The following is a 24,539-nucleotide window of genomic DNA, read 5'->3' on the forward strand; positions in this document are numbered from 1 at the left end:
GATGATATTCTCTCTTCGGTGTTTCTAACTCTCTATCCCTCTCTCTTCCTCTTTGTGGAAAATCAATAAAATATATTTTTTTTAAAAAAGGGGGAAAATAAATAGGGAGATATTTTAAAAAGTAGGGAAGAAAGGGGACAAAATATAAAATAAAAGGAGGAATTTGGAAAGAAGGAACAGAAAGATTTAGAGAGAATGGCTCAATGGTGACTATTGTACTAAAGTTATGATGACCTTTTTGCTTTTTCTCTTTGCTCCCCATATAGGTGGTGTGCAGATCCTGCCTTACTGAACTGCTTAAAGCAAAAAAGTACCATAGTCAGGTTGGTTTTGTTTTTAGTCCTTTTCTCCCCATCTACAAGTTATGTTTCCAAAACTAGTTGATTTGTTGAGCTTTCTAGTCTATTTTCATTCTCACTTAGTACCTTGTTTCCTACAGTTCTGTAGGTCATTGCCAGAAATCAGATTCTTTCTACATTTGTTTTTACTTGGACTTACTGGCCTTTTCCCAAATCGTTTCATGCCCACCAGCTCCTCTTCCTTAAGCTAGTGCAAGTCCATTAAAAGGCATAGGTTCCCTGGCTGGTGTTGCTCAGATTATCACATCGGTCCGCACACCAAAGGGTCTTGGGTTTGATTCCCAATCAAGGGGACACACCTGGGTTGCAGGTTCAATAACCCCGAGGTCAGGCACATGAGGGAGGCAACCAATCAATGTGTCTCTTTCATTTGTGTGAATGTCTGCCTGAACCCCCCCACCCCCCAACCTCCCTTCCCCCTCACTCTCAAAAAATCAGTGGAAAAAATATCCTGAGTGAGGATTAACAACAAAAAAAGAGAAAGGAAGGGATGGTATATCTTGGAGCCATCAGGTGGTTAGTGACAATATTCCTATAAACTACTTTTTTTCCTTTGAGAATTCAGTAATATATAAAGACATAAACAGAACTGATTCCTTTCCCTTCTTGCCTATATGGTTTTAGGTAACCCAACAAAACTTTTTTTTTAGTATTTCTTAATTGTTTAGATATCAAGAGAAAGTATTCCTTAACTCAGATATTCGTATTTCTTAGTTTAGGAAAGCAGATTAGTGACAAACTTGGGAGAAATTTTTTATATTCCAAAGTCACTTTGTACTCTGAAAGATCCCAGTTTTCCTCATCTCCTACAGGGATCATTGGAATCATAATTTCTGTAGAAATCTGCATATGCCTTCTTTCTTGGTTCAGCCACACCAAAATTATAGAAAGCTGATTCCAACAATATGAAATCTCAGATGTGTGGCCTGCTGTTATGGATTGCAAGTATGAGTCCTTCTGGCCATGCATCTGAGGTTTTGTCAAAGCACTGGAAGATGTGGAGTTATATTCTCCTCAACACCAGTGTCCTTCCTGATGGAGAACTGGACAATGCTTCAGCCCAACAAAACTTCTCTAGCCCTCCTATCTCCCTCAAGTTATGGCTCAATCAAAATTCACATCTTCTTTGAGCACTAATTCAAATATCCCCTTCTCCAAAAAGCCCATCCTAATATATCATCTCATGTGTGTTGATGTATGTGTGCATGTGTACCTGCCAGTACACTACATCACTAGCAGTAAAAACTCAACAAGGGCCAGAACTGCATGCTTATCTTCTGTGTATTATGTAATTGTCTAATTTTTATTTAAATTGAATTTCATCAATAAGCAAGCAGAGGAGTTGAACCCCCGCCCCCCAGTTTTAAGTATACTAACACCAGTACCATTCTTCTGTGACTAAAGCAAACACTCTGAAACAATGTACATTTGCTACCTTCTTTTTTTCATCTTTTCTCGCCCTTTGAACTCTTTCACCTTCCTTGTAAATGTGCACATGCTATCCATTTATTTTTTTATGTAATGATGGCTGGTAATTTAACCTACTTTGACCCAGTTTTAGTGATTTAGAGATTACATATCCAGCTCCTGTGCTCAAATGCAGTAGTATTCACATTACCAAGAAAAGAATGATCTTAAAGTAGAGAAAAGTTTAAAAGATGAGTACATACATATTTTAGGACTAATAAATCTCATACCATTTTTTCTTTGTTCTAATTCATTGTGTACCTTTTAGATATTTGCTATTTCCCCAGCATGATACTAAATACTCCAGGAGAGTGAAAAGACATAACACATACAGCTTTGTAATGTGTAGTTTATAATTGAATTATATACATAAATTCAAGATATAAATAAGATAAAGTATAATACAGGGGTGGGCAAAAGTATGTTTATAGTTGTGAGTATATAAAACAGTTTATTCTTGTATTATTGTTTGTTTATTAACTAGAGGCCCAATGCATGAAATTTGTGCAAGAAGAGGCCTTCCTTCCCCTGGCTGCCGGCACCTGCTTCCCTCTGGCATCTGGGACCTGGGCTTTCCTTGCAGCCCCTGCTTCGTTGGGAAGGTCATCCAGTATAATTAGCATATTATACTTTTATTATTATAGACTAGAGGCCCAATGCATGAAGCTCATGCAAGAGGCTTGGCCTCCACCTGCCACGGTGGCCACCTCGGCCCTCACAGCTCCAGCTTTGTCTGGAAGGACGTCAGGTCTAATTAGTATATTATGCTTTTATTATTATAGATTATTGTATTGTTTATTTATATTATTTGTCTAATTATTATTATATTTTATCCTTAATTATGATTTATTTTTTATGTAATGATGGCTGGTAATTTAACCTACTTTTGCCCACCCCTGTATATGGAATATACTGTTAATGCTATAGAAATTTAAAGAGTAAAAGAATCTTAATGACACAAGATTAGTCTTAGAGGAAATAATTTTTAGCTGAACATAGAAGGAATTAAGAGAATTAAATTGCTTGAGGTTTAAAAAGAAAATTCCATGTTATTCAGATGACCTTCCCCAAGGCATGCAAGCAAGGCTTTTGTTGTATCTAGTATGGTGATAATGTATAATAACTTGCAAACATCCTTCAAGTACTAAGTATATTATATTTCATTTCAGTGTCTTATTGAGTCCTCAACAGCTCAGTGAGGTTCCTTGATATCCGAATAACATTTCTTAAATCTGCATGAGTCTTTTATGCCCCCCCCCCAAAAAAAAGTGTTGTTAAATCAATGAGATGTCCTATGATTAAGAAAATATAATATATTCATCCTCAGTTTCAGACCAGGAAATATAGGCTTAGGTTCAGTGACTATTAGGTGTCAGAGAATTTAGGATTTGTAACCAGGTTTGTCTGATTTCAAAAGTTGTATTCTTAACCACTATTTTATATTTCCTTCCTAGATAGTATAGAAATCTAGCAGAAACAATTTAGTCTTAGGAAGTTGAGTTTGGAAAGCAAGTTAGCTGACAGAGGATTTGGAATTCTAGGCTGAGAAATTTGGCTTTAATCTAGTAGCAGTGGGAATTACTACGGATTGCAAGTATGGATTCTTTTGTTATTTTTAAGACTTATTTCTTATTGGTCAATTTTTGAGCTGGGCTTATTTCCTAATAAAATTGCCTTTTAAATTGTATTTTTAGGTACCCCAGAAAAAGAAATAATTTGATAGAACTTCCTGATGATTATAGCTGCCTTCTAAATCAAGCTTCTCATTTCAGGTAAGAAGAAATATGTTTTTCCCTAGCCGTTTTGGAATTGAGTGTTGGCCTGCAGACTAAAGAGTCCTAGGTTCAGTTCCGGTCAAGGGTACATGCCCAGGTTGCAGGCTTGGTCTCCATTGGGGGGCATGCAGGAAGCAGCCAATCAGTGATTCTCTCTCATCATTGATGTTTCTATCTCTCTTTCCCTTTACCTTCCTATCTGAAATCAATAAAAAAAAAAAAAAAAGAGAGAGAGAGAGAAAGAGAAATATATATTTAAAATTTGTTTAAGCTTGCAGTTGATATATACACCACCACTAGCAAACTTTTTTTTTTTCAACCTTTATGAATTTGTTTTTATTGGATATAAAACAAATTCATAAAGGTTGGATATTGGATATTGGGATAGGATATTGTGGATGATTATAACCCACTAGGGTACTACTGTGTTTCCCTGAAAATAAGACATCCTCCGAAAATAAGACCTACTTACAGGTTTCCTTCTGAGTGAAATATAAGGCATCCCCCTGAAAATAAGGCCCCCCCTAGGCTCTGTCTCAGAATGAAAATTAATTTACCTTACCGTATACAGGTAATAAATTTCCTTTTTTTTCATTTAACAATAAATGTGTACCGTATTCTTCATGGAAAAATAAGACATCCCCCTGCACATCTTTGGGAGCAAAAATTAATATAAGACACTGTCTTATTTTCGGGGAAGCAGGGTACCTATTCTAATTTTCCTGGCATAGCTATTGATGCTTTTTCTTTTTCTTAGAGTTGCTACCCCTGCTACCAGCTATTTCTTTAGGTCAACTACTGAGTCGTTCCTTCTTTGAAGAAAATTTTCTCTTTTTCTTGGGGATACTCTTGTTCTCTGCCATTTCAGGGTCACTAACTGGTTCCTCTAAGTGAAAACCACATAACATGCAATTAACCATGATAAAGTATATAATTCTGTGGCATTCACTATATTTACAATAATTGTGTAACCACCACCTCTCTCTAGTATCAAAGCTTTTACATCACCCCAGAGAAACACCTTGTATCTACTAAATAATTCTTCCCATTCCCCTCTTTTTTAATCCCCTGGTAATCAATAATCTGCTTTCTATCTCTGTGGATTTGCCTATTCTGGATATCCTATATAATAAAAGCATAGTATGCAAATTGTCCCCCCTACTAGAGTTCTTCCAGGAATTTGGCCAGCTGGGGGAAAGGAGGGAGGTCCTGGTAGGAAGCTGCTAGGGACCCTACCAGTGCATGAATTTTATGCACTGGGTCTCTAGTCAATATATATAAAAGCCTAATATGCAAAGTGTCCCCTCAGGAGTTCGATCGCTTGCTATGATGTGCACTGACCACCAGAGGGCAGCACGGAATGAAGGCAGGCCCCAGCTAGTGGCCAACAAACAGTAGCCACTAGGGACCCTACCTGTGCACAAATTTCATGCACTGGGCCTCTAGTGTTTTATAAAAGGAATCATACTCTATATGACCTTTTGTGCTTTACTCTTTCACTTAGCATAGTATATTCACATTTTATCCATGTTGTAGCATGTATCAGTACTTTTTTGTTTCTTAGAGAAATAATATTTCATTGTATATATCAGATTGTTTTATCCATTCATCCATTAATGGGAATTTAAAATTGTGTCCCCCTTTTGATTACTCTGAATTATGCTACTATAAACATTTGTTTACAAGTTTCTGTGTGGTCATGTATTTTAATTTTTCTCCAGTAATTTTTTTAAGTGTGGAATTGCTGTGTCGTTATGGCAATCCTATGTTTAACTTTTTGAGGAACCACTAAATTGTTTTCCACAACTGTACCATTTTACATTCCCACTAGCAATGTACGATGGCTCCTATTTCTCGCCAACATTATTTTCTTTTTTATTAAATTACAGCCATTCTAGTGAGTGTAAAATAGCTCATTGTGGTTTGATATACATTTCCTTAATGACAGTGAGGACAGACATCTTTTTATGTGTTTTTTAGACATTTGTATATGTTTAAGTCCTTTGCCAATTTTATAATTGGTCTGTTTTGTTGTTGAGTTGTTAACAGTTCTTTATATATTCTGGGCATTAAATCCTAATCATATTTTTAATTTGCAAATAACTTATCCCATTCTATAGGTTGTGTTTTCATAAGGTCCTTTGATTCATAAAACTCCATTTTTTCTATTTGTTTTTCCCTTTTTTCCTTGGGCTTTTTGCTTCAGTGCTAAAGAATCTGTTGCCAAATCTGAGGTCCTAAAGATTTATTCCTATGTTTTTTTCTAATAGGTTTATTGTTTTCTAATAGGTTTATTGACATTCTAATTGATGTTTCTCTGTCTCTGGATCTACTTCCCCCCCCCCCCCCATCAATTTATGTTGTTCATTATATTCCACAAATGAGAGAGATCATGTGATAAGTACTTTTCTATTTGTTTTCTTTTTATAATTTCTTTTTACTGATATTTTCTACTTTTTCATATATTTTCCTAATTTCTTTTAGTTCTTTGTCATTGGTTTCCTTCAGCTCTTTTAACACATTTAAGGGAGCTAATTTAAAGTTTTGTTTATTAAGTCTCATGTCTGGGCTTCCTCAGGAATGATTTCTACCAGGTGTTTTTTTCTGTGAATGGGCCATTGGTTTTTGTTTCTTCCTAAGTTTTGTTGAAAAATTAACATTTTGAATATTATGATTTAGTAACTCTGGAAATCAGATTCTCTCTCCCACCCCACTGCCCCAGTAATTGCCATTGTCACTTGATAAAGGCTGCCTTTTCTGTTTACTAGTGGTGACTTTTCTACACTACTTGCAAAGACTTTATTTCTTATTGTGTGTTTCCTGAAGGCTTTGTATCATTATTTCTGTGGTAAGCCAGTGAATTGACAAAAATTTTCTTAAATTTCTGTATCCAATAAGAACAGAAAAGAGAAGAAAAAAAGAATATCCTGTCTCTAAATACCTTCACCATCATTGCCTAAGAAGATACTTCATCCCATGGTGGTTGAAACAATGACCAATTTATGTGTCCAACCGCGCAATGAATTGTCATGCAGAATATACAGCCCTGATTTTTGAGGATGAGTTTCCTATTGCCCACTCAGTAGCCCCATCAGGATTGCCGGCAGCCACCTCCATAGCTACCAGCTATAGGCTTGGGAGGTAGGGGATGCTAGTCACTACACAAAATGCTACAATTTGCTGAAAGTTGCCAGTCTCTTTCTTTGTCGAGTACTCCCCTGGACACTGCGAGTATTCATCTACACTCCAGAGTTCCAGAATAGTTGCTTCAGTCAATACTTGCCAGATCAATAGTTGTTTCAGTAGAGGAACTGATTCCTAGAGTGCCCTACTGCCCCATCTTCTATGACATGCCTTCTCAATTTCTTTTAAAGCTACAAGAGCTCTCCCTGCCCCCCTCTCTCTCTCCCTCTCTTCTTCCCTCCCCCATTGTAAGAATCATTGTTTATTCATCTATCTTTAAACAATTTTACATGGATTACAGTGTGGTGACCACATTGATTCAGTAAAAAAACACTGAAGAATCCCTCCCCCCCCAAAAAAAACAAAATCTTTATAGAATCCCATTATAACAGTAAAATAGATAATAGCATTGTAACTCAAGTTCAAGCCTGGATAAGGGAAAGAGGGAGTATATCCCCTTAGCCTTTTTTAGTACCATACCCCTCTACCTCAGTCAGATTAAACACTACTCTAGAGCAGTGTTTCTTAAACTTTATCTTCTTCTTTCTTTTCACTTAATCACTTCCAAATAAAATTTTAAAAAGCACTGGATGATTGGAACTGGTGAGAAGCAAAATAAACAGATTATATTCTATTCATTACTAATACCATTGGTGAATTACCTGTTGGTTACTTTTGTAAGAGAACAATATATGAGCTTAAACATATGATTCTCTATGATAAAATAATATCCTCTAAATTTAATAATTTTTGTTTTACACTTAACTTGCTATAATATGATGTAAATTACTTGAGTAGCATAAATTCACAAGTAGAACACCACTCACTGAGCGGAGAAATTATATTCATATCTGCTTTAGCCATTGGTATGTGAAAATTTCATATTTTAATCACAGCACAGCATGTCTTGAAAATAATAAGCCAAAATTCCTATTGATGCAATTATGTATCCTTGGCATTCAGTTGGCATCAGACTACCACCCGTAGCAAACCAGATGATAATGATGACATGAAACTAGCAGTGGCTTGTAATTACAAGGCAAGAATCTCGATAGTCTGAAAGTCAAAGCCCATTCAACACTTTATGGATGATATACTGGTAATAAGGCATCTTTTTTCCAAATTGCAGAATTCCAAGTCTCTTTAGGAGTTTTGTAATGTTACTAATCATTGTCCTGCAGCCAAACTTTTTAGTAAACTTAAATTAATTAGAACTCACACTAAACACAACCATTTAATTTTGCTTAAAGAATACCAGTTACTGTATAAGATGATGATTAGTAGTCCTTAATCATGTGTTAAATAACTTGCTGTCATTTGAAGGAACAAAGTAAGGGATTGCTGTTTAGGAACATTTTGAGAGCTTAAAGAGCCTTTCTTTGGCCCAATTTGTGAATTACTGCCCTACAAAAATGGATAAGGAATGCTTTGAGCCATGAAGCCAGGAGGTTTAAAAGGCCCAGCCAGGGCTCAGGCAGTTTATAGTCGAGGCTCTGCTCCCAGATAGAATTGCTCTCGGTGTTGGCTCCGTGATGCTTGTCTCATGAAAATTAAGGTCAGCCAACGAAAGAAGTGGTTGATTCATTTCATCTCTCAGCACTCAAAAAATTAGCTAAATGATTTCAAAAGTTACATACAATTTAAGTTCAATGACTTCCTAATCTTAGGACTGGATTGCTATCCTAAAGCTCAGTAAATAGATATTATCTCCGAGGCACTAAAAGGTATCTACCCTATTTCCCCAAAAATAAGACAGTGTCTTATATTAATTTTTCTCCCAAAGTTGCGATAGATCTTATTTTCAGGGGATGTCTTACCTTTCCATGCGCTAGGTCTTATTTTCGGGGAAACACGGTATCATGCTGTTGGCTCTTAGGAAAATCTGAAAAGAGTGTTAGTCATTAATCACAATGAAGATCCTCCTGGATGATATTCTTACTTACTGGTTTCAAGTAAAGATGAAACGATTTCTTCCAGTTTTATTGTCACCACTAGTCTACGTTAAGACTGAGCCATCTTTAGTGTAATGTAGTCGCTCAGTTATTATATTTTAGCTGTTTTTCTCTATAAAATAGCTAGTGACTCAGATTCAGCCATCCTGTGTTAAAGGTGAAAGAAGATGTTGGCTTTATCAAGAAAAGAGCTCTGATTATGTTCTGGAGCAACCCCCTGGAAGTGGAAACAGCTCTGTCATCTACAGGAGACAGGAATGGAAGACCTATGTGCAGAGTCCCTTTTGCTCCTATTAGACAGGAGAGCTTTGCTGGATCTCTCCTGTTGTTTCATTTACTTATTCTGCCCAAATTAAGGAATTCTTTATGTTTCCATTATGTTCAGTATACAGCAGAGATAGGAGCATGTGAAGCTCCTTTTTAAAAAAAACCATTATCACTTTAATTTAAAAAGTGATGCTCCCTCTGGGGGCATTATAGCAAGGCTGTACCATGCCATTATATAGAATGACTGGATCTCAAAGTACTATTTGGTTCAAGTATGTCAACTCTATCACTTTTTTCTTCCTAAAACTCTCTGTTTCCAGATGGAAAGGAACATCAACTCAAAGACTGCAGTCTCTCATTTCAATCCTAAAAATCTCAGAAATGGGGGGGAGGGGGGTGGGAGAATGTGTTTGAACCCTTACTGAAGTTATGATTTAAAAATATTATCATATTCCTCCAACACAGGACACAAGCTTGACTAAACATGAATCAAGAGTAGGCCGTTGACTATAAATTGGTCATGTCAGATAAAGACTGGATTCTATAATAAATCTCAATCTCAAGGCATATTTAATTGTCAAACTTTATAAGAATTGTCAGAATACTATATTTAATAATAAATTTTCTTACTATGGATTAATCAGAAGATTTTGTTTTTGTTAAGTCTTCTTAGGGGAAAATATTAAAGAGCAATCATACAATTAAATGTTCCCCTGTCTTTTAAGATCTTTCTTCGCTGCAAAGCACCCAGTGATGGGAATATGTTTCATGCTAACTAGATATATCATGCTTTTTTTGGTTTCTCTACTATACTGAATGTTTCCTTCCCTTTTGAGGTGCCCACGGTCTGCAGATGATGAGCGAAAGAACCCTGTCCTTTGTCTTTTCTGTGGGACTATACTGTGTTCTCAGAACATTTGCTGCCAAGAAACAGTGAATGGGGAAGAGGTTGGAGCTTGCATTTTTCATGCACTTCACTGTGGAGCTGGAGTCTGCATTTTCCTGAAGTGAGTAGTGTGTAATCTGAAAGCTTCATAATGAATTTAGGGAATTTGGATTCAATCTGGAGGCCATTATGGCAACAGTTTGTTGATAGGAAATTATATCAGAAGTTAGAGACCAGTTATTCACATGAGATTGCATTCAAGAAGATATTCTATATAATAAAACCATAATACGCATATTAACAGAATGGCTGAACAACTGGTCGCTATGACGTGCACTGACCACCAGGGGGCAGACGCTCAACACAGTAGCTGCCCCCTGATGATCAGTGTGCTCCCACGGGGGAGAGTGCTGCTCAGCCAGAAGCCAGGCTCTGCTGGCGAGCGTAGCAGTGGTTACAGGATCCCCCCTTAGTACACAAATGTCATGCACCAGGCCTCTAGTTACAAAATAAGTAGTAAAAAATAAAAAATTTAAAAGTAGAATTCTGTCCTGTGGGGGTGTTTGGAGTGGGGCTGGGGGGTCAGTGGGGGAAAAGGGGGACATCTGTAATACTTTAAACAATCGAGATTAAAAAAAAATTTAAGTAGGATGCTGTTCAGATTGATTATTTATGGAAAATCTTAAATATAACAGACTTTGGCCCTGACCGGTTTGGATTCAAGGGTCCCAGGTTCAATTCTGGTCAAGGGCATGTACCTTGGTTGCAGGCACATCCCCAATAGGGGGTGTGCAGGAGGCAGCTGATTAATGTTTCTTTCTCATTAATATTTCTGACTCTCCCTCTCCCTTCCTCTCTTTAATAAATATTTTATTTTATTATGTTCAAATATCAGACTTTGTATTGATTACTCTGGAATTGTGTAATACTCAGATATATAGTGAAAGAATTTAGATTCCTAAAACTTATATTTTTAGAGTATATGTAAATAGTTACTTTAAGTTGTCCTTTGAATATTTTCATATTCTTCATTTCCTCTATCAACCAACCATGTTTTCCCTGGTTCTCTCAGAAGAAAACTGAGAGTAGAACAATAGCCATTTATGAGAGTACAAGTTGCTCTTGTGAGATAAAATTCAGAAGGATGCTTGTCCTTTTTCTTTCCAATTTCCCCATGTAATGTAGTTTTCGTTTATATAAGCACTAATATCTCACTGCCTGTGGCCTATGTAATCACTGTAGGCATCAGTTAGATGAGGGGATTGACAGTGTGGAATCCAAACCCCAACACCTATTTTCTTCTTCTAGGAAACCTACAGCGAGTAAACCCACTACCTAGATTATTTTATAATTTCTCTCTATAGTACTTATCACCTGTGTGTGTCTCCATTTCTCTGCTGCAAGAGTCCCAAGTACCTTCAAAGTGGCACTGTTGGAGGTTGATTCAAACCAGAAAAGGGTTGACACTTACCTAGATGACCTTTCTGGCCTGACGTTATCAGACTAGGAGATGTGGTGCTTTTCTTCTGTTTAGCGTTCTCCCCGCTCCAGTTCATAGGTCAGGAAACATAACAGAAACTATTCCAACCACCATTTCCTAAGGTACCTATAACGTGTTACTGATCCCATGTCTCTAAATCCAGTGATCCTTTCTCATAGCTTTAACAGATACTGTAATGTTTGTCCTCTTTATCTAGACAAAGCATGGTTTATCTGTTTATATATAATTGTCTTTATACTAAATTCCTAACAGATATTGGCTGTACCTATCATTTGCACACATGCACTTAATATTTCCCGTTGGTTGTTTTGTCCTTCAGAATCAGAGAATGCAGAGTGGTCTTAGTTGAAGGTAAAGCCAGAGGCTGTGCCTATCCAGCTCCTTACTTGGATGAATATGGTGAAACAGATCCTGGCCTGAAGTAAGAGATTTTTTTAATTTAAATTTAGTCACATTAAAGGTAACACTTCCCCAAAATTTTTAAGATACCAACTGTCCTAATGTTTGCATGCTCTGTTCATTTTAGTCAACTGTTCTTCATCATTAATTAGATTTAATTGACACTAATATATAAAAGAAAGAAAGCTGGAATGTCCAGTGAAGGGCTTCAGACTAAAATGGATATTCATTGTTTCCATTTCAATACTTGAAATTTTTTATTAGTCAGCTATACCAGCCTTCTTTGCTTTAGCAAAGCAAAATACTTAGAATCTGAATTTTTCTATATCATTCCTGGTATTAGGTATTGGAGGACTGTTCATGATGTATGAGAAAGAGGAAATAAGGCACAATGATTACAAAAGTACACACAGATAAAGATAGATCTCCATACAATAAATTGTCTCTTTGTTTAATTGAAAATGTGGGATTTTTTTAAATATTACTTGGAATGAACAGGCTTACTAGTTGGGATTTGGAACTTCTTTTGTCATACAGAGATTTATTTTTATTGTGACAGCATTTGACCTGTAGAGATATTCTTTGGATTTTAAAAATCTGAGAAAGCCCTAGCCATTTTGGCTTGGTAGATAGAGCATCGGCCTGCCCACCTAAGGCTCCCAGGTTGGATTCTTGTCAAGGGCACATACTTGGTTGCAGGCTTCTCCCCAGCCTGGGCCCTGTCGGGGATTGTGCAGGAGGCAACCAATCAATGTGTTTCTCTCACATCGATCTTTCCCTCTCTTTTTCACTCTCCCTAAAAAATCAATGGAAAAATACCCTCGAGTGAAGATTAAAAAAAAAAAATCTGAGTTGTGAAAGTTGTTAATGACTGAGGATAAGAGATCTGATTTGTTCCAAAAAGGTGCAAAGAAGCAGAATTTTAAAATTAGTCAGTTGAAAAATACCCAACTAGCTGAGATACTTGAGTGCTTCAAGAATGAGAATCTCACAGTTATCCATTATTGGCAACAGCCAAACTTTAAGTCATTTTGGATTAGTTGTTACATAGTGTTACAAACTGTGCAGCCTTAGAATTGTTGTGGAGTAATTTGATTTAAATGTGTGCTAATCACAGCAAATTTGTTGTGTCATAAGGACAGCTATAACCAAATATTTCTGAGGAGCAGAATATAATTTGAAGGCTTCGTGTTACATCTCAAATCTAGCCTTTACTATGCAAAGATCAGAAATCAAAGCTGATGAATCCAAAAAGCCAATTAGAGCTCCACTGAGACTAACCACCTAAAAAAAAGCTGCTTCAAATTATAAACCTTGTTGGCCATTTAAATGAGGCCTCATAGTGCTCATGGTATACCTATTTTCTGAATAATCAAGGAGTAAATTTCTATCAAAGTTCTTAGCGATCAAAGGTGAAGCGAAAATATCCCTTTTAAAACCCTGACTTGGTGATTCCTCCCAGCTCAAAACACAACTCAAGAGTTCAGGCTAATTTAGGCAATAAAGTGTGGCAGTTATTTGATCAAACTTACATGTTGTTGGTTTTTGTTTTTTCCCTGAAGGAGGGGCAACCCCCTTCATTTGTGTCGTGAGAGGTATCGGAAGCTCCATTTGGTGTGGCAACAACACTGCATAATAGAAGAGATTGCTAGGAGCCAGGAAACGAATCAGATGTTATTTGGATTCAACTGGCAGTCATTATGAGCTCCAACTCTGCCTTGGAACAATCACGAATGAAGACTATAATGAAGACTGATTCAAAATTATGGAGACTTTTCGGAGGGCTGGAGAAGGGTTGGAGGGTCTTTTGCTCCTTGTCCAGTTGTGTCCAGATTCACATAAATCAATAAAATATTCCTTATTGGAGTATTGCTTTCAATTAGTGAACATATGTTTGAAGGAAAAGAAGAGCTTAGGCTAATCTGTTCTATGGTCTAGAACACTAAAGAAATGCTTCGTCACCCCAAGTGTCTGATTCTGCTAATATATCCAGAAAACTTATTTCCCTCTCTAATCTGTCCCATTTCATTTCATCTCCCTGATCAATGAAGTCACAGCAAGCAACTGTGGACATTATTATATGTTAGTTAAATATAAAATTTTGTTATTGGTGGTCCCCACCCCCGATTTAGTTTAGCTAGCATTGGATCACTGACGAGATTTTAATAATCTGTGATTTTCTTCTTACAGCTAAAGAGGAATTGCAGAAACCATTCAGTTGGAAAATTCTGTAATTGAGAAAGTTTCCCAAAAAAGTAAATTTTTAGTCATTTCTCTTTTAAGAGAATACCCTAAAGTACTACTTACTGTTTCAGTTAGAAATTAAATGAAATCTCTATATGGACTGAGTTGCCACTTAGAGTTGCCACTTCTAAGGCAAATTTCTGCCAGTATTAGGATAGTGCATTCATTATTCATCCCTAATGGGACAGAGTCTATCTATAATCCTCACCTCTGACCACTAATATCTTTGTTGAGTTTTGAAATTTTACTTTCCATTTTCCAAAGACAAGTTTCAAAAATGAGTTCACTTAACTCGTGATGTGGTACCATCCTATTTGATTCTTAGAAATCTGATGCAGTTCTGATGTAAACTACTATAGAATGAAGAAAGGAAAATTCCCTCAGTGAACAGAGCATGACAGCTGTAAATTAGGACAATCAAATTGAAGCCGATTCTGCAACTTCCTATGTCTTTATAAAAGACTAATCATTTGTTATCTGTGTGTAACGTTTTCATAAACTGATTTTTATGACTAGTACAAACAACCAAAAAAGCCATGTGATCAATAGTCTGTGTCCTGTTATAACATGCTGTGGTTGAGCCATCTTGTTTATAAATAACCAAGATCTAAAATCTGTGCAAATGTTAACTTTTATCAAGAACTTGTGATGTAAAACAGCAGACAGAAGATAAATTGAAATCTTCCATTTTAGCTTCTGTTGTATGTGAAGTAATGTTAGGAGTTTGAAAGATGCATTCAAAAATCATATTTTGCCTTTAGTGACTAGTGTCACATGTGTGTGTAAATGTTTTCCTACTTTATTAGTGCTCAGCAAAGGCAAGCAAATAAAAATATGTGAAGTGATTGATGATGAACATTTGGGAGCAGATTTTTTTTTTTTTGTATTTCTATGTAGAGTAAAGGTGGATTTTGCATTAAGTAATTGGCATGAATAGGCATCAGAATCAAAATCTACTTGAATAATTATTGAGAAGGTATCAGAAAATTGATTAAACTTCACTGAAGAATTTGTAATATTGATAAGTGAGGATCAGAAAATTCAGTGTGCAGTTTGTCAAATTTACCAGTATGATTAAGTGATTAGAACATTTCCCTTTATTTCTTATGTGACTGTGTGGAATGGATTGGCTGATTGGGAAGTCTGAGCCAGGATAGTCAACAGAAGATGCCGACTTCTGCCCTAATTGACTGGCCTCAGTTTAGCAAAGATAAACTGACTTTAAATTTCTAGTCTTTTTATATTCACTTCAAAAATTCTGGGGGTAAGCTTTCAAGCTGCCAGAGGACTATCCCACATTAGCCAGTCAGACCTTTATTGCCAAAGAACCTATTTCATATTGAGTTCCACTTCCTGAGCTAGGTTCAGATCTCTGTACTATAGATGAACATATGTCTCAGTGCTGCCCCTAGCCCAAGGGATTTCTAATTATATTCAAATACCTTAGTGGTTTGCCTTCATCATTGCAAACAATTTAATCATGCTTATGAAATTTACTTTAAAAATTAACAAAAGGTCGCTTTATTTTTATTAGTGTAGAATGTGGAAGAACTAGTTCAACAAGGTAACTCCAAAACTGTGTTTTTCTAATGTTTGGCGTGAGGGGTCAGGAGGAGTTTTTATGATGCAGTAAAGGAAAAAATATATCTGTATAATTAATTTATTATGTTGGTGTATGGGCTGTGAGTTCATCCTTTAGTGGTCATTTGTCATTTCATAACAACTATGCATTTGGTTCACTGTGATGATCTATATTTAGTGACTGCAACATGTTTATACCACTGTTTCAAATTCCATCCATGATGAAATTATACAAATAATGCTTATATTGATATCTTTTATTGCAAAATGTAAATTTAAAACTTGTATAATGTTCTTGTGCTTTTTGAAATAAAATATCTTATATGTGTATATTTAAAAGGAAAAAAAGGGACTTCTTATGTTTGGGGATAGGGTTTGAAGTATAAAAATCTATACCTAGAAATGAGCTCTAGTTAAAAGTTATCCTTGTCAGCCCAGACAAAATTTATTTTTAATCCTCACCCGAGCATATGTTTTTTATTGATTTTAGAGAGAAAGGGAGAGAAAGAAACACCAGTGTGAGAGAGAAACATCTATCAACCTAGATATGTGCCCTGACTGAGAATTGAACCTGCAACCTTTTGGTAAACAGGACAATACTACACCCAACTGAGCCACCCAGCCAGAACCCAAACAAACTCTTTGAAAGACATAGGTATTCCCCTAGCCTGTTTGGCTCAGTGGATAGAGCGTTGACCTGCAGACTGAAAGGTCCCGGGTTTGATTCCAATCAAGGACACATGCCAGGTTGCAGGCTTGATCCCCAGAAGGGGGCATGCAGGAGGCAGCTAATCAATGATTCTCTCATCACTGATGTTTCTATCTCTCTCCCTCCCTTCCTCTCTGAAATCAATAAAAATATTTTTTTAAAAGACATAGGTTTTTAGTGTAATGGTCTCCAAACTTTGTAACCATACATTCCATCAGTAAATAAGTTTTAAACATGCATTATGTATTTCTATATTCATGCAATACTGCACTAATGCCCTAAGTACATTGTCCTAAAATGGAGATTTTAAAAAGTCAGTTTAAAAATAGAATATTTCTATTTAAATATCTGATAAGTAAACCTATACATCCCTTTGAGTAGCACACCCTGTGGGGAGACAACTATCTAAAGCAGCACTATACAGCCCAGCATTGTGGCTCAGTGGTTGAGCGTCAACCCATGAACCAGTGGACACCGGTTCTATTCCCAATCATGTTAGGAAAGCAACAGACAGTTTTTAAAGATAATGTTAAGAGTATTATATAAAGATATTAATATAAAGTTTCAACTAGAACTACAATACAATACCAAAAGTGAGGGGGGAAAGCCAAGAAAATAGACTACATAGTAAAACAATATAAATCTATACCAATTTATCAATTTAAATGGGTTAATTCACCTATTTAGGAAAATATCTGGTGAGCAACAAATAGATTCAGTTGGAAAATAAAAGACATTAAACCCAATTTTTAAATGGGCAAAAGATTTGCATAATTTTTCTCCAGAAAAGATAAATTGTTAACTACATAAGAGGATGTTCAACATTATTAATCATTAAAAAAAATGCAAATAAAACCACAATGAAATACCATTTCATACCTACCTACTAGGATGGCTATTATTGAAAAGACAATAACATGTTGGTGAAGATGTGGAAAACTGAAACCAAATAGATGCAGTCCTTTACTTTGTACAGGAGTGAATACTGCAAATGTGGCAAGCAATTGTAATAACCAAGGGAAAAGATTACTATTGTTCTATAGCCTTCAAAATTTTTGGTTAAGCCTGGCCAGTGTGGCTTAGTGGTTGATCATAGACCTCTGAAGTAGGAGGTCACGGTTAAATTCTGGGTCCAGGTATATATCCAGGTTGCAGGCTCGATCTCCAGTGTGTGGCTTGCAGGAAGCAGCCAATCAATGATTTTCCCTCATTGATGTTTCTATCTCTCTCTCCCTCTCCCTTCTCTGTAATCAATGAAAAAAAAAAAATACTTTAAAAAATAATAAAAGAAAGCCTGCTTTAAAATTTTTTTGGTTAAGAATTTACTGTCTTTTATAAATAAAGAGTGAAATGAAAATAATAAATGTTTATGTAGCACAATGTAATTTATAACAGAAACATTGAAAATTAAAGTGCTTTATTTGTTTTTAATTAGCAAGAAAAATAAGAGTGCTTGCCTGCTTCTCTTTGTATAAGTTATGATACAGAGTGAGCATCTTTCTATGCCTTGGCAAATTGTCATATTTCTAAGTTTGAATCAACTTCCAACTTTTCATCCTCTGTGCTTTCAATGTTGTGAAATGCTTCCAAGAGTTCCTTTAATGTGAAGGGTTTTCTTTGCCAGTGTCATTTCTTCTGAGCCATTCATCATAACCAATTATTTATTTTGTCTTCACTAAGTTTCTCTGCATACCTAGTCTCTCTCAAATAGCAGTGAGCAGTGGTGTTGACAGTTCCACAGTTAACTTTCTTCTCTAACATCTATACCATTTATATCTGACCCACGTTTCACTTCCAGCATTATTAATTTAGTTTATTTGCTGCATTTTTATCTTTGTTGGCTAATTTCCTCTATTAATGACCCATTCTTGTAAAATGTCACATGGGTTTATCACTGGGAGACAAGGAGACAATACGATGATACTTCTGTCCCTAAGCTGAATAACATGTGCAAAGTCCATCACCAATGGACTTGAAAAGAAGTGCCATAATTGGCCGCTGATCATGACACACATCTGTTATTTAATGATTTGTAGACTGAAGAACTAGCAGTAAACGTCGCATTTTATGCAATCACAGTTAATATACCACTGTAAGTGAAATATTAACTGTGCTGTTGATGAACTAATGTTAACTTAATAAAATATACTCTGAAAATCTTGCATATAAGAACCGTGCAAACTAAGGACTTTGATCAAGCAAAACCACAGGATAAATAGACATATTAATAAAGGAGACTCTAGCAAACATCTATCAAACCTAGATAGATAAAGTGAACAAAAAATTAATAAGGATATAGTCGACCCAAACAACATAATCATTGTGTTAGTTGGGTCCTATAGTAAGCTGATACTGAGACAGTTTGGGGAGTACAAAAGATTTAAGTTGCTGTACTAATCCATTCAGTCACCACTGGGCACGGGTAATGAAGTAGATCATATAAATTTCACAAATGTTCTTCCCTGTCTTTAACAGTAGCTCTAACCTCCTTTGCTGATCTGTGTCAATTACCTCTGCTAAAATAGTGACTCCTCTTGCTTTCTAGTCACTGCTTACATGAAGTCCAAAAGACCCAGGCTGCACCATAGTTTCTAGTCAGTAGAATTCTTGCTGTGTCCCTTAGCAAGGGTGAGCCCCTTAGGAACCATGACTTCCAACCCTGAAGAACCAGAGTTGCAGGAACAGGAAGCAGAGTCCTCTAGGGAGTCATTGGGAATTAGACTTGCTACTCCTTGGTTCCACCCCAGATATTCTATTGGAAACATAGCAGCATGTAAAGTTTTCTGATTCAGTGCATATACTGCATCCTGGATGATGGCATACCACCCTCACAGAGCATAGCCTCTAAGCTGACACTTCAACCGCACCTGCCACAGGCCATTCCAACATTCTATCAGCTCAGCCTCTCCTGAAAACTGCAGTGTGCAATATGACCAGTGTATCTCATAGTCATGGGCCCACTCCTGCACCTCCTTACCTGGGAAATGGATTCCCTGATTGTATGCTATCTTGTGTGGAATTCCATGTTAGCAGAATAGGTACTCTGCAAGCCCCCAGGCAGTGATACTACCTGAAGCTCTGTGGGCAAACTCATACCATGAATAGGTATCTAATCTTAGGAAAATAAAACACTGACTCTCTTAGGATAGGAGCATCCTAGTGTGGTCAACTTGCTACCAAGCAGCTGGTTGATCTCCTTAAAGAACAATGCTCTATGAAATACTGCCAGAGCAGTGGACTCTGTTGCCGGCAGGATGGACATTCAAAGGTGGCAGTAGAACTAAGAGTCTTCGTAAGTGTAAGTCCATGTTTTGGGGCTTATGATTAACCTCCATCCATTCATGTTTCTATTGTGTCAGCTGCCAAAGGATGCTAATGTCTGAGTTATTTTGATTACTTGACTGTTTAGTACCTCTTCTATAATGGATGTTTTTAGGTGAGCATGAACATGTAATGCAAAGGTTTTCACACTTTGTGCACACACCAGTATATTCATGCATAGTATCATACAATATGTACTCTTTATTTTCAGATTCTTTTGCCTGTGAGATTCATCTGTATTGTTGTATGAACCAGAAGCTATTTCCTTATTTTGCTAAGTAGTATTCAACCATATAAATACATAAAGGCTTATCTCTTCTCTTATTAATAGACATGTGGATTTTTCCTAATTTTCAGCTATATATCAATAAAGAACATTTTTATACAAGTATTTTATTGTAGACAATATGCATTTGTTACTTTTGGAGACTGTGTATGTGTATATATAGGATGGTGCAAAAGGAGATGTACAGTTCATATGGAAAATAATACAGGAATGAGTAAATTATAATACAAGAATAAACTATTTTGCATACTCACAACTGTAAGCCTACTTTTGCCACATGCTGTATATATATGTGTGTGTATATGTATTTATATTGTGACATATATGCATTATACATATGTATGAAGGGCTGTTTAACTTTTTAAGTTGTCAAATATTTTCCCAAATTTCAACTTGCTCCATATTGTTGTCAACACTTGTTATTATCTGTCTTTTTAATTGTAGCCATTTTGGTAGGTATATAGTTCATTGTTTCATTAAATTTTTTTTATAAATGTTTCCTTTTAATATTTCAGTGTAGAACCAGTGCATGCTTGCTTGCTTTCTTTCTTTCTTTCTTTCTTTCTTTCTTTCTTTCTTTCTTTCTTTTTAAAGGAAGATCTATTGATCTCAGAGAGGAAGGGAGAAGGAGAGAGAGAAGGGGGAGGAACATCAATGATGAGAGAGAATGCACTGCCTCCTGTACACCCCCCACTGGGATCAAGCCCACAACCCTGGCATGTGCCTTTAATTGGAATTGAACCCAGGACCTTCAGTCCACTGAGCAAACTGGCTAAGGCTATCTCATTAAATTTAATACTTTTTCTTTAGATGTTTTTAGGATATTTTGTGTAGATAGATAATATCCTTTTTTCCTCTTCCCTTTCAGTATTTACACCTTTTTTTCTCCTCTTACTGCATGGGCTGGAGTAAAGTATGTGGCAACTTAATGGCAAGAGTGGCTAATGATCATAAAAAGAGCTTTGTAAATGCTGCTCACGAGAAAATGAGGAACTTTTCATGGATGGATAATGTGGTCCAGTTTTCATTTAAAAAGAGCTCTCTGGCTACAGTAAAGGGGAAAAAAGTCACCATGGAAGACTAGAAGGAAGACCAGTTAGAAGGCTTCTGAAGTGATGTAGATAAGAAGTGGTAACCTAAGCTAGGAAAACAGCAATTGGAATGAAGAATAAAATTGATTTTTAAAAGATAAAATATGTCTGTCTCCACTAAGTCTACATCAAAGTTAATTTTAGTAAACCAATCAATAAAGATATGCACATATATCAAGCCAATTTCAGGATAGACATTTTCTTTAAGGAAACCAGAAGCCACTAAAAAGAACATTTTAATAAATGCTATCAAACTATTAACAAAAAGAACTTGAAATGAAGCTATTGGATTCAATGTAAAATGAAAATAATGCAACTCAGGGAATGCAAAATCAGTTACTAGAACTTATCTATAATAATAAAAGCATGATATGCAAATTGACTGGATGGCTGAACAGCAAATGAATGTCTGGATGATCTTCTGGATGAAGCCGGGGCTGCAAGGGCCTACTCCTACATGAATTTTGTGCATTGGGTCTCTAGTTTTCTTATAAACATGCTCCAGTCAGGGCAGGTAACAAGTTCCTTAAGCCAACTTCCAGAGCTGGCTAACTAAATTGTCTAATAGTTGGTGTGGTCCTTGATCAGGAATATAGATGAGCTAAAAAAAAAAAAAAAAAAAAAAGCACACCTGGCTGAGCCTATTTAATAAAAGCTTAATATGCTAAGTGTCTGGTCATCCAGTTGGCCATTCAACTAAACAAAGCATAATCCCTATCTAATAAAAGAGTAATATGTAGATTGACCATCACTCCAACACAAAAGATCAAGATAGCTGCCCCCATGTGATCAAAGATCCTGCCCCATGTGGACACAAGATGGCCTGCAGGAGAAGGCAGTTGGGAGGCACCAGGCCAGCAGGGAGGGCAGCCAAGCCTGCAGGGGAGGGCAGTTAGGGGTGACCAGGCCAGCAGAGGAGGGAAGTTGGGAGCAAACAGGCGGCAGTGGAGCAGTTAGACATCAAACAGGCTGGCAGGGCAGTGGTTAGGAGGTTATCAGGCTGGCAGGCAAAAGCGGTTAGGGGCAATCAGGAAGGCAGGCAGGTGAGCAGTTGGGAGCCAGCAGTCTTGGATTTGTGAGAGGGATGCCCTAAATGGGCAGTGGGACATCCCTTGAGGGGTCCCAGATTGGAGAGGGTACAAGCTTGGCTGAGAGACACCACCCACCCCCTGTGCATGAATTTCGTGCACCAGGCCTCTAGTATGCTAATGATATGCTAAGGCCACTCAACTGCTCGCTATGACATGCACTGACCACCAGGGGACAGACACTTCGGTAAGTTAGCTTGTTGCTAGGGTCCAGCCGATCAGGACTGAGTGAGATGGACCAGACATGCCCTGGAGCCCTCCTGTGGTCCTCCCCAGCTGGCTAACCTCCTGTGTCCCTCCCTGGCCCCGATCATGCACCAGTGGGATCCCTTGGCCTGGGCTGTGCCCTCTCACAACCCAGGACCCCTCAGGGGATGTCAGTTTTGGCCTACTCCCACAGGCCAGGCTGAGGGACCCCACTGGTGCATGAATTCACACACTGGGCTTCTAGTAATAAAAGAATAAGGTCATTCCAATTTAGAATAAAATGACATTCTAAGCAGAAAAGAAGGTGACAAAAGCAGAAAATTTGAATTGAGTTATACAAAAAGACAAAAGCAGGTGACTTGGAGAATGTAACTCACTTTGCTGTAACTGACAAAGCCTCAATAGCTCTAGAATTGCCTCCTTTACTCTTGGTCTCTCTTCTTTTTTTGACCCGAGTCCTCCCTTCATCCTTAGTACTACCCTGTTTCCCCGAAAATAAGACAGTGTCTTATATTAATTTTTTCTCCCAAAGTTGCGCTAGGTCTTATTTTCAGGGGATGTCTTATCTTTCTATGCACTAGGTCTTATTTTCGGAGGATGTCTTATTTTCAGGGAAACAGGGTAGTAAATGCCACACTTCGTAGCATTTCCCACAACTTTGATTCCATCCCTAGGCGACAAATTTTCAAATCAACTGTCCAGCCTTGGCCTCAGACTTACATTTCCAACTTTTTACCTGATAGTGTTCCTGGATCTTCAAGCTCACAGACTCTAAAATCAAACTCATCCTCTGACCCAAACTAGTTTGTCCTCTCTTCTCTTTCTATTAAAGTTACCACCATTGTCCAAGTCATGCAGTTTTGACATCTAAATTATTTTTTACTCCTCCTTTCACAATAACTCAGTTGCCAAATGTGCCAAATCTCATTGTTTCCTCAAATTATACCCTGGGTTACAGAGCGGAGAGAGCGAGGAGGCTGAGTCTGGCTCCCGCACTCACAGCCATTGCAGTGCATTGAGCTCCATAGAGACAGCGCCGGGGCAAGTGCGAGCCGGCCGGGCACGGGGTGACTGAGTGCTCGCCGAGGGAAAGTAATTAAACATGGGCAAAGGAGATCCCAAGAAGCCGAGAGGCAAAATGTCATCGTATGCTTTCTTTGTGCAAACTTGCTGGAAGGAACACAAGAAGAAGCACCCAGATGCTTCAGTCAACTTCTCAGAGTTTTCTAAGAAGTGCTCCGAGTTTTCTAAGAAGTGCTCAGAGAGGTCTGCTAAGGAGAAAGGAAAATTTGAAGACATGGCAAAGGCGGACAAGGCTCGTTATGAGAGAGAAATGAAAACTTATATTCCTCCTAAAGGGGAAACAAAAAAGAAATTCAAGGATCCCAATGCACCCAAGAGGCCTCCTTTGGCCTTTTTCTTGTTTTGTTCTGAGTATCACCCAAAAATCAAAGGAGAGAATCCTGGCCTATCCATTGGTGATGCTGCAAAGAAGCTGGGAGAGATGTGGAATCACACTGCTGCAGATGACAAGCAGCCTCATGAAAAGAAGGATAAATATGGAAAGAAGATTGCTGCCTACCGAGCTAAAGGAAAGCCTATGCTGCCAAAAAGAGAGTTGTCAACGCTGAAACAAGCAAGAAAAAGAAGGAAGAGGAAGAAGATGAGTAAGATGAGGAGAAGGAAGAGGAGGAGGAAGATGAAGAAGAAGGTGATGAAGAAGATGATGATGATGAATAAGTTGATTCTAGCGCAGTTTTTTTTTCTTGTCTATAAAGCATTTAACCCCCCTGTACACAACTCACTCCTTTTAAAGAAAAAAATTGAAATGTGAGGGTGTGTAAGATTTGTTTTTAAACTGTACAGTGTCTTTTTTTTTTTTTTTTTTTTTGTATAGTTAACACACTACCGAATGTGTCTTTAGATAGCCCTGTCCTGGTGGTATTTTCAATAGCCACTAACTTTGCCTGGCACAGTATGGGGGTTGTAAATTGACATGGAAATTTAAAGCAGGTTTGTGTTGGTGCACAGCACAAATTAGTTATATATGGGGATGGTAGTTTTTTCATCTTCAGTTGTCTCTGATGCAGCTTATACGAAATAATTGTTCTGTTTACTGAAAACCACTCTGTAATTGCAAAAAAAAAAAAAAAAAAGTTGCAGCTGTTTTGTTGACATTCTGAATGCTTCTAAGTAAATACAATTCTTTTTATTAAAAAAGAA

General features: G+C 37.2%; 1 protein-coding gene and 1 pseudogene across 4 annotated transcripts in view; both read left to right on the top strand.

Annotated features, from left to right (window-relative positions):
• Positions 1-17,754, top strand: part of UBR1 (ubiquitin protein ligase E3 component n-recognin 1) — a 133,323-nt gene extending 115,569 nt beyond the window's left edge. For all 3 annotated transcript variants that reach the window (XM_084902813.1, XM_084902814.1, XM_084902815.1), the window contains 5 exons: positions 267-323; positions 3,521-3,598; positions 9,840-10,010; positions 11,710-11,811; positions 13,352-17,754. In XM_084902813.1, coding sequence (XP_084758939.1) covers positions 267-323; positions 3,521-3,598; positions 9,840-10,010; positions 11,710-11,811; positions 13,352-13,493 — 550 coding nt within the window. In that variant the 3' untranslated portion in view covers positions 13,494-17,754. The remainder of the gene's footprint in view (positions 1-266; positions 324-3,520; positions 3,599-9,839; positions 10,011-11,709; positions 11,812-13,351) is intronic.
• Positions 17,755-23,317: 5,563 nt separating this feature from the next.
• LOC311632447 (high mobility group protein B1-like) lies at positions 23,318-24,182 on the top strand (annotated as a pseudogene). The gene has a single exon. The product of its transcript is annotated as a high mobility group protein B1-like (transcript).
• The last annotated feature ends 357 nt before the right edge of the window (positions 24,183-24,539 follow it).

This window comes from Pipistrellus hanaki (assembly GCF_964339955.1).
Source record: "Pipistrellus hanaki genome assembly, chromosome: 1".
NCBI lineage: Eukaryota > Metazoa > Chordata > Mammalia > Chiroptera > Vespertilionidae > Pipistrellus > Pipistrellus hanaki.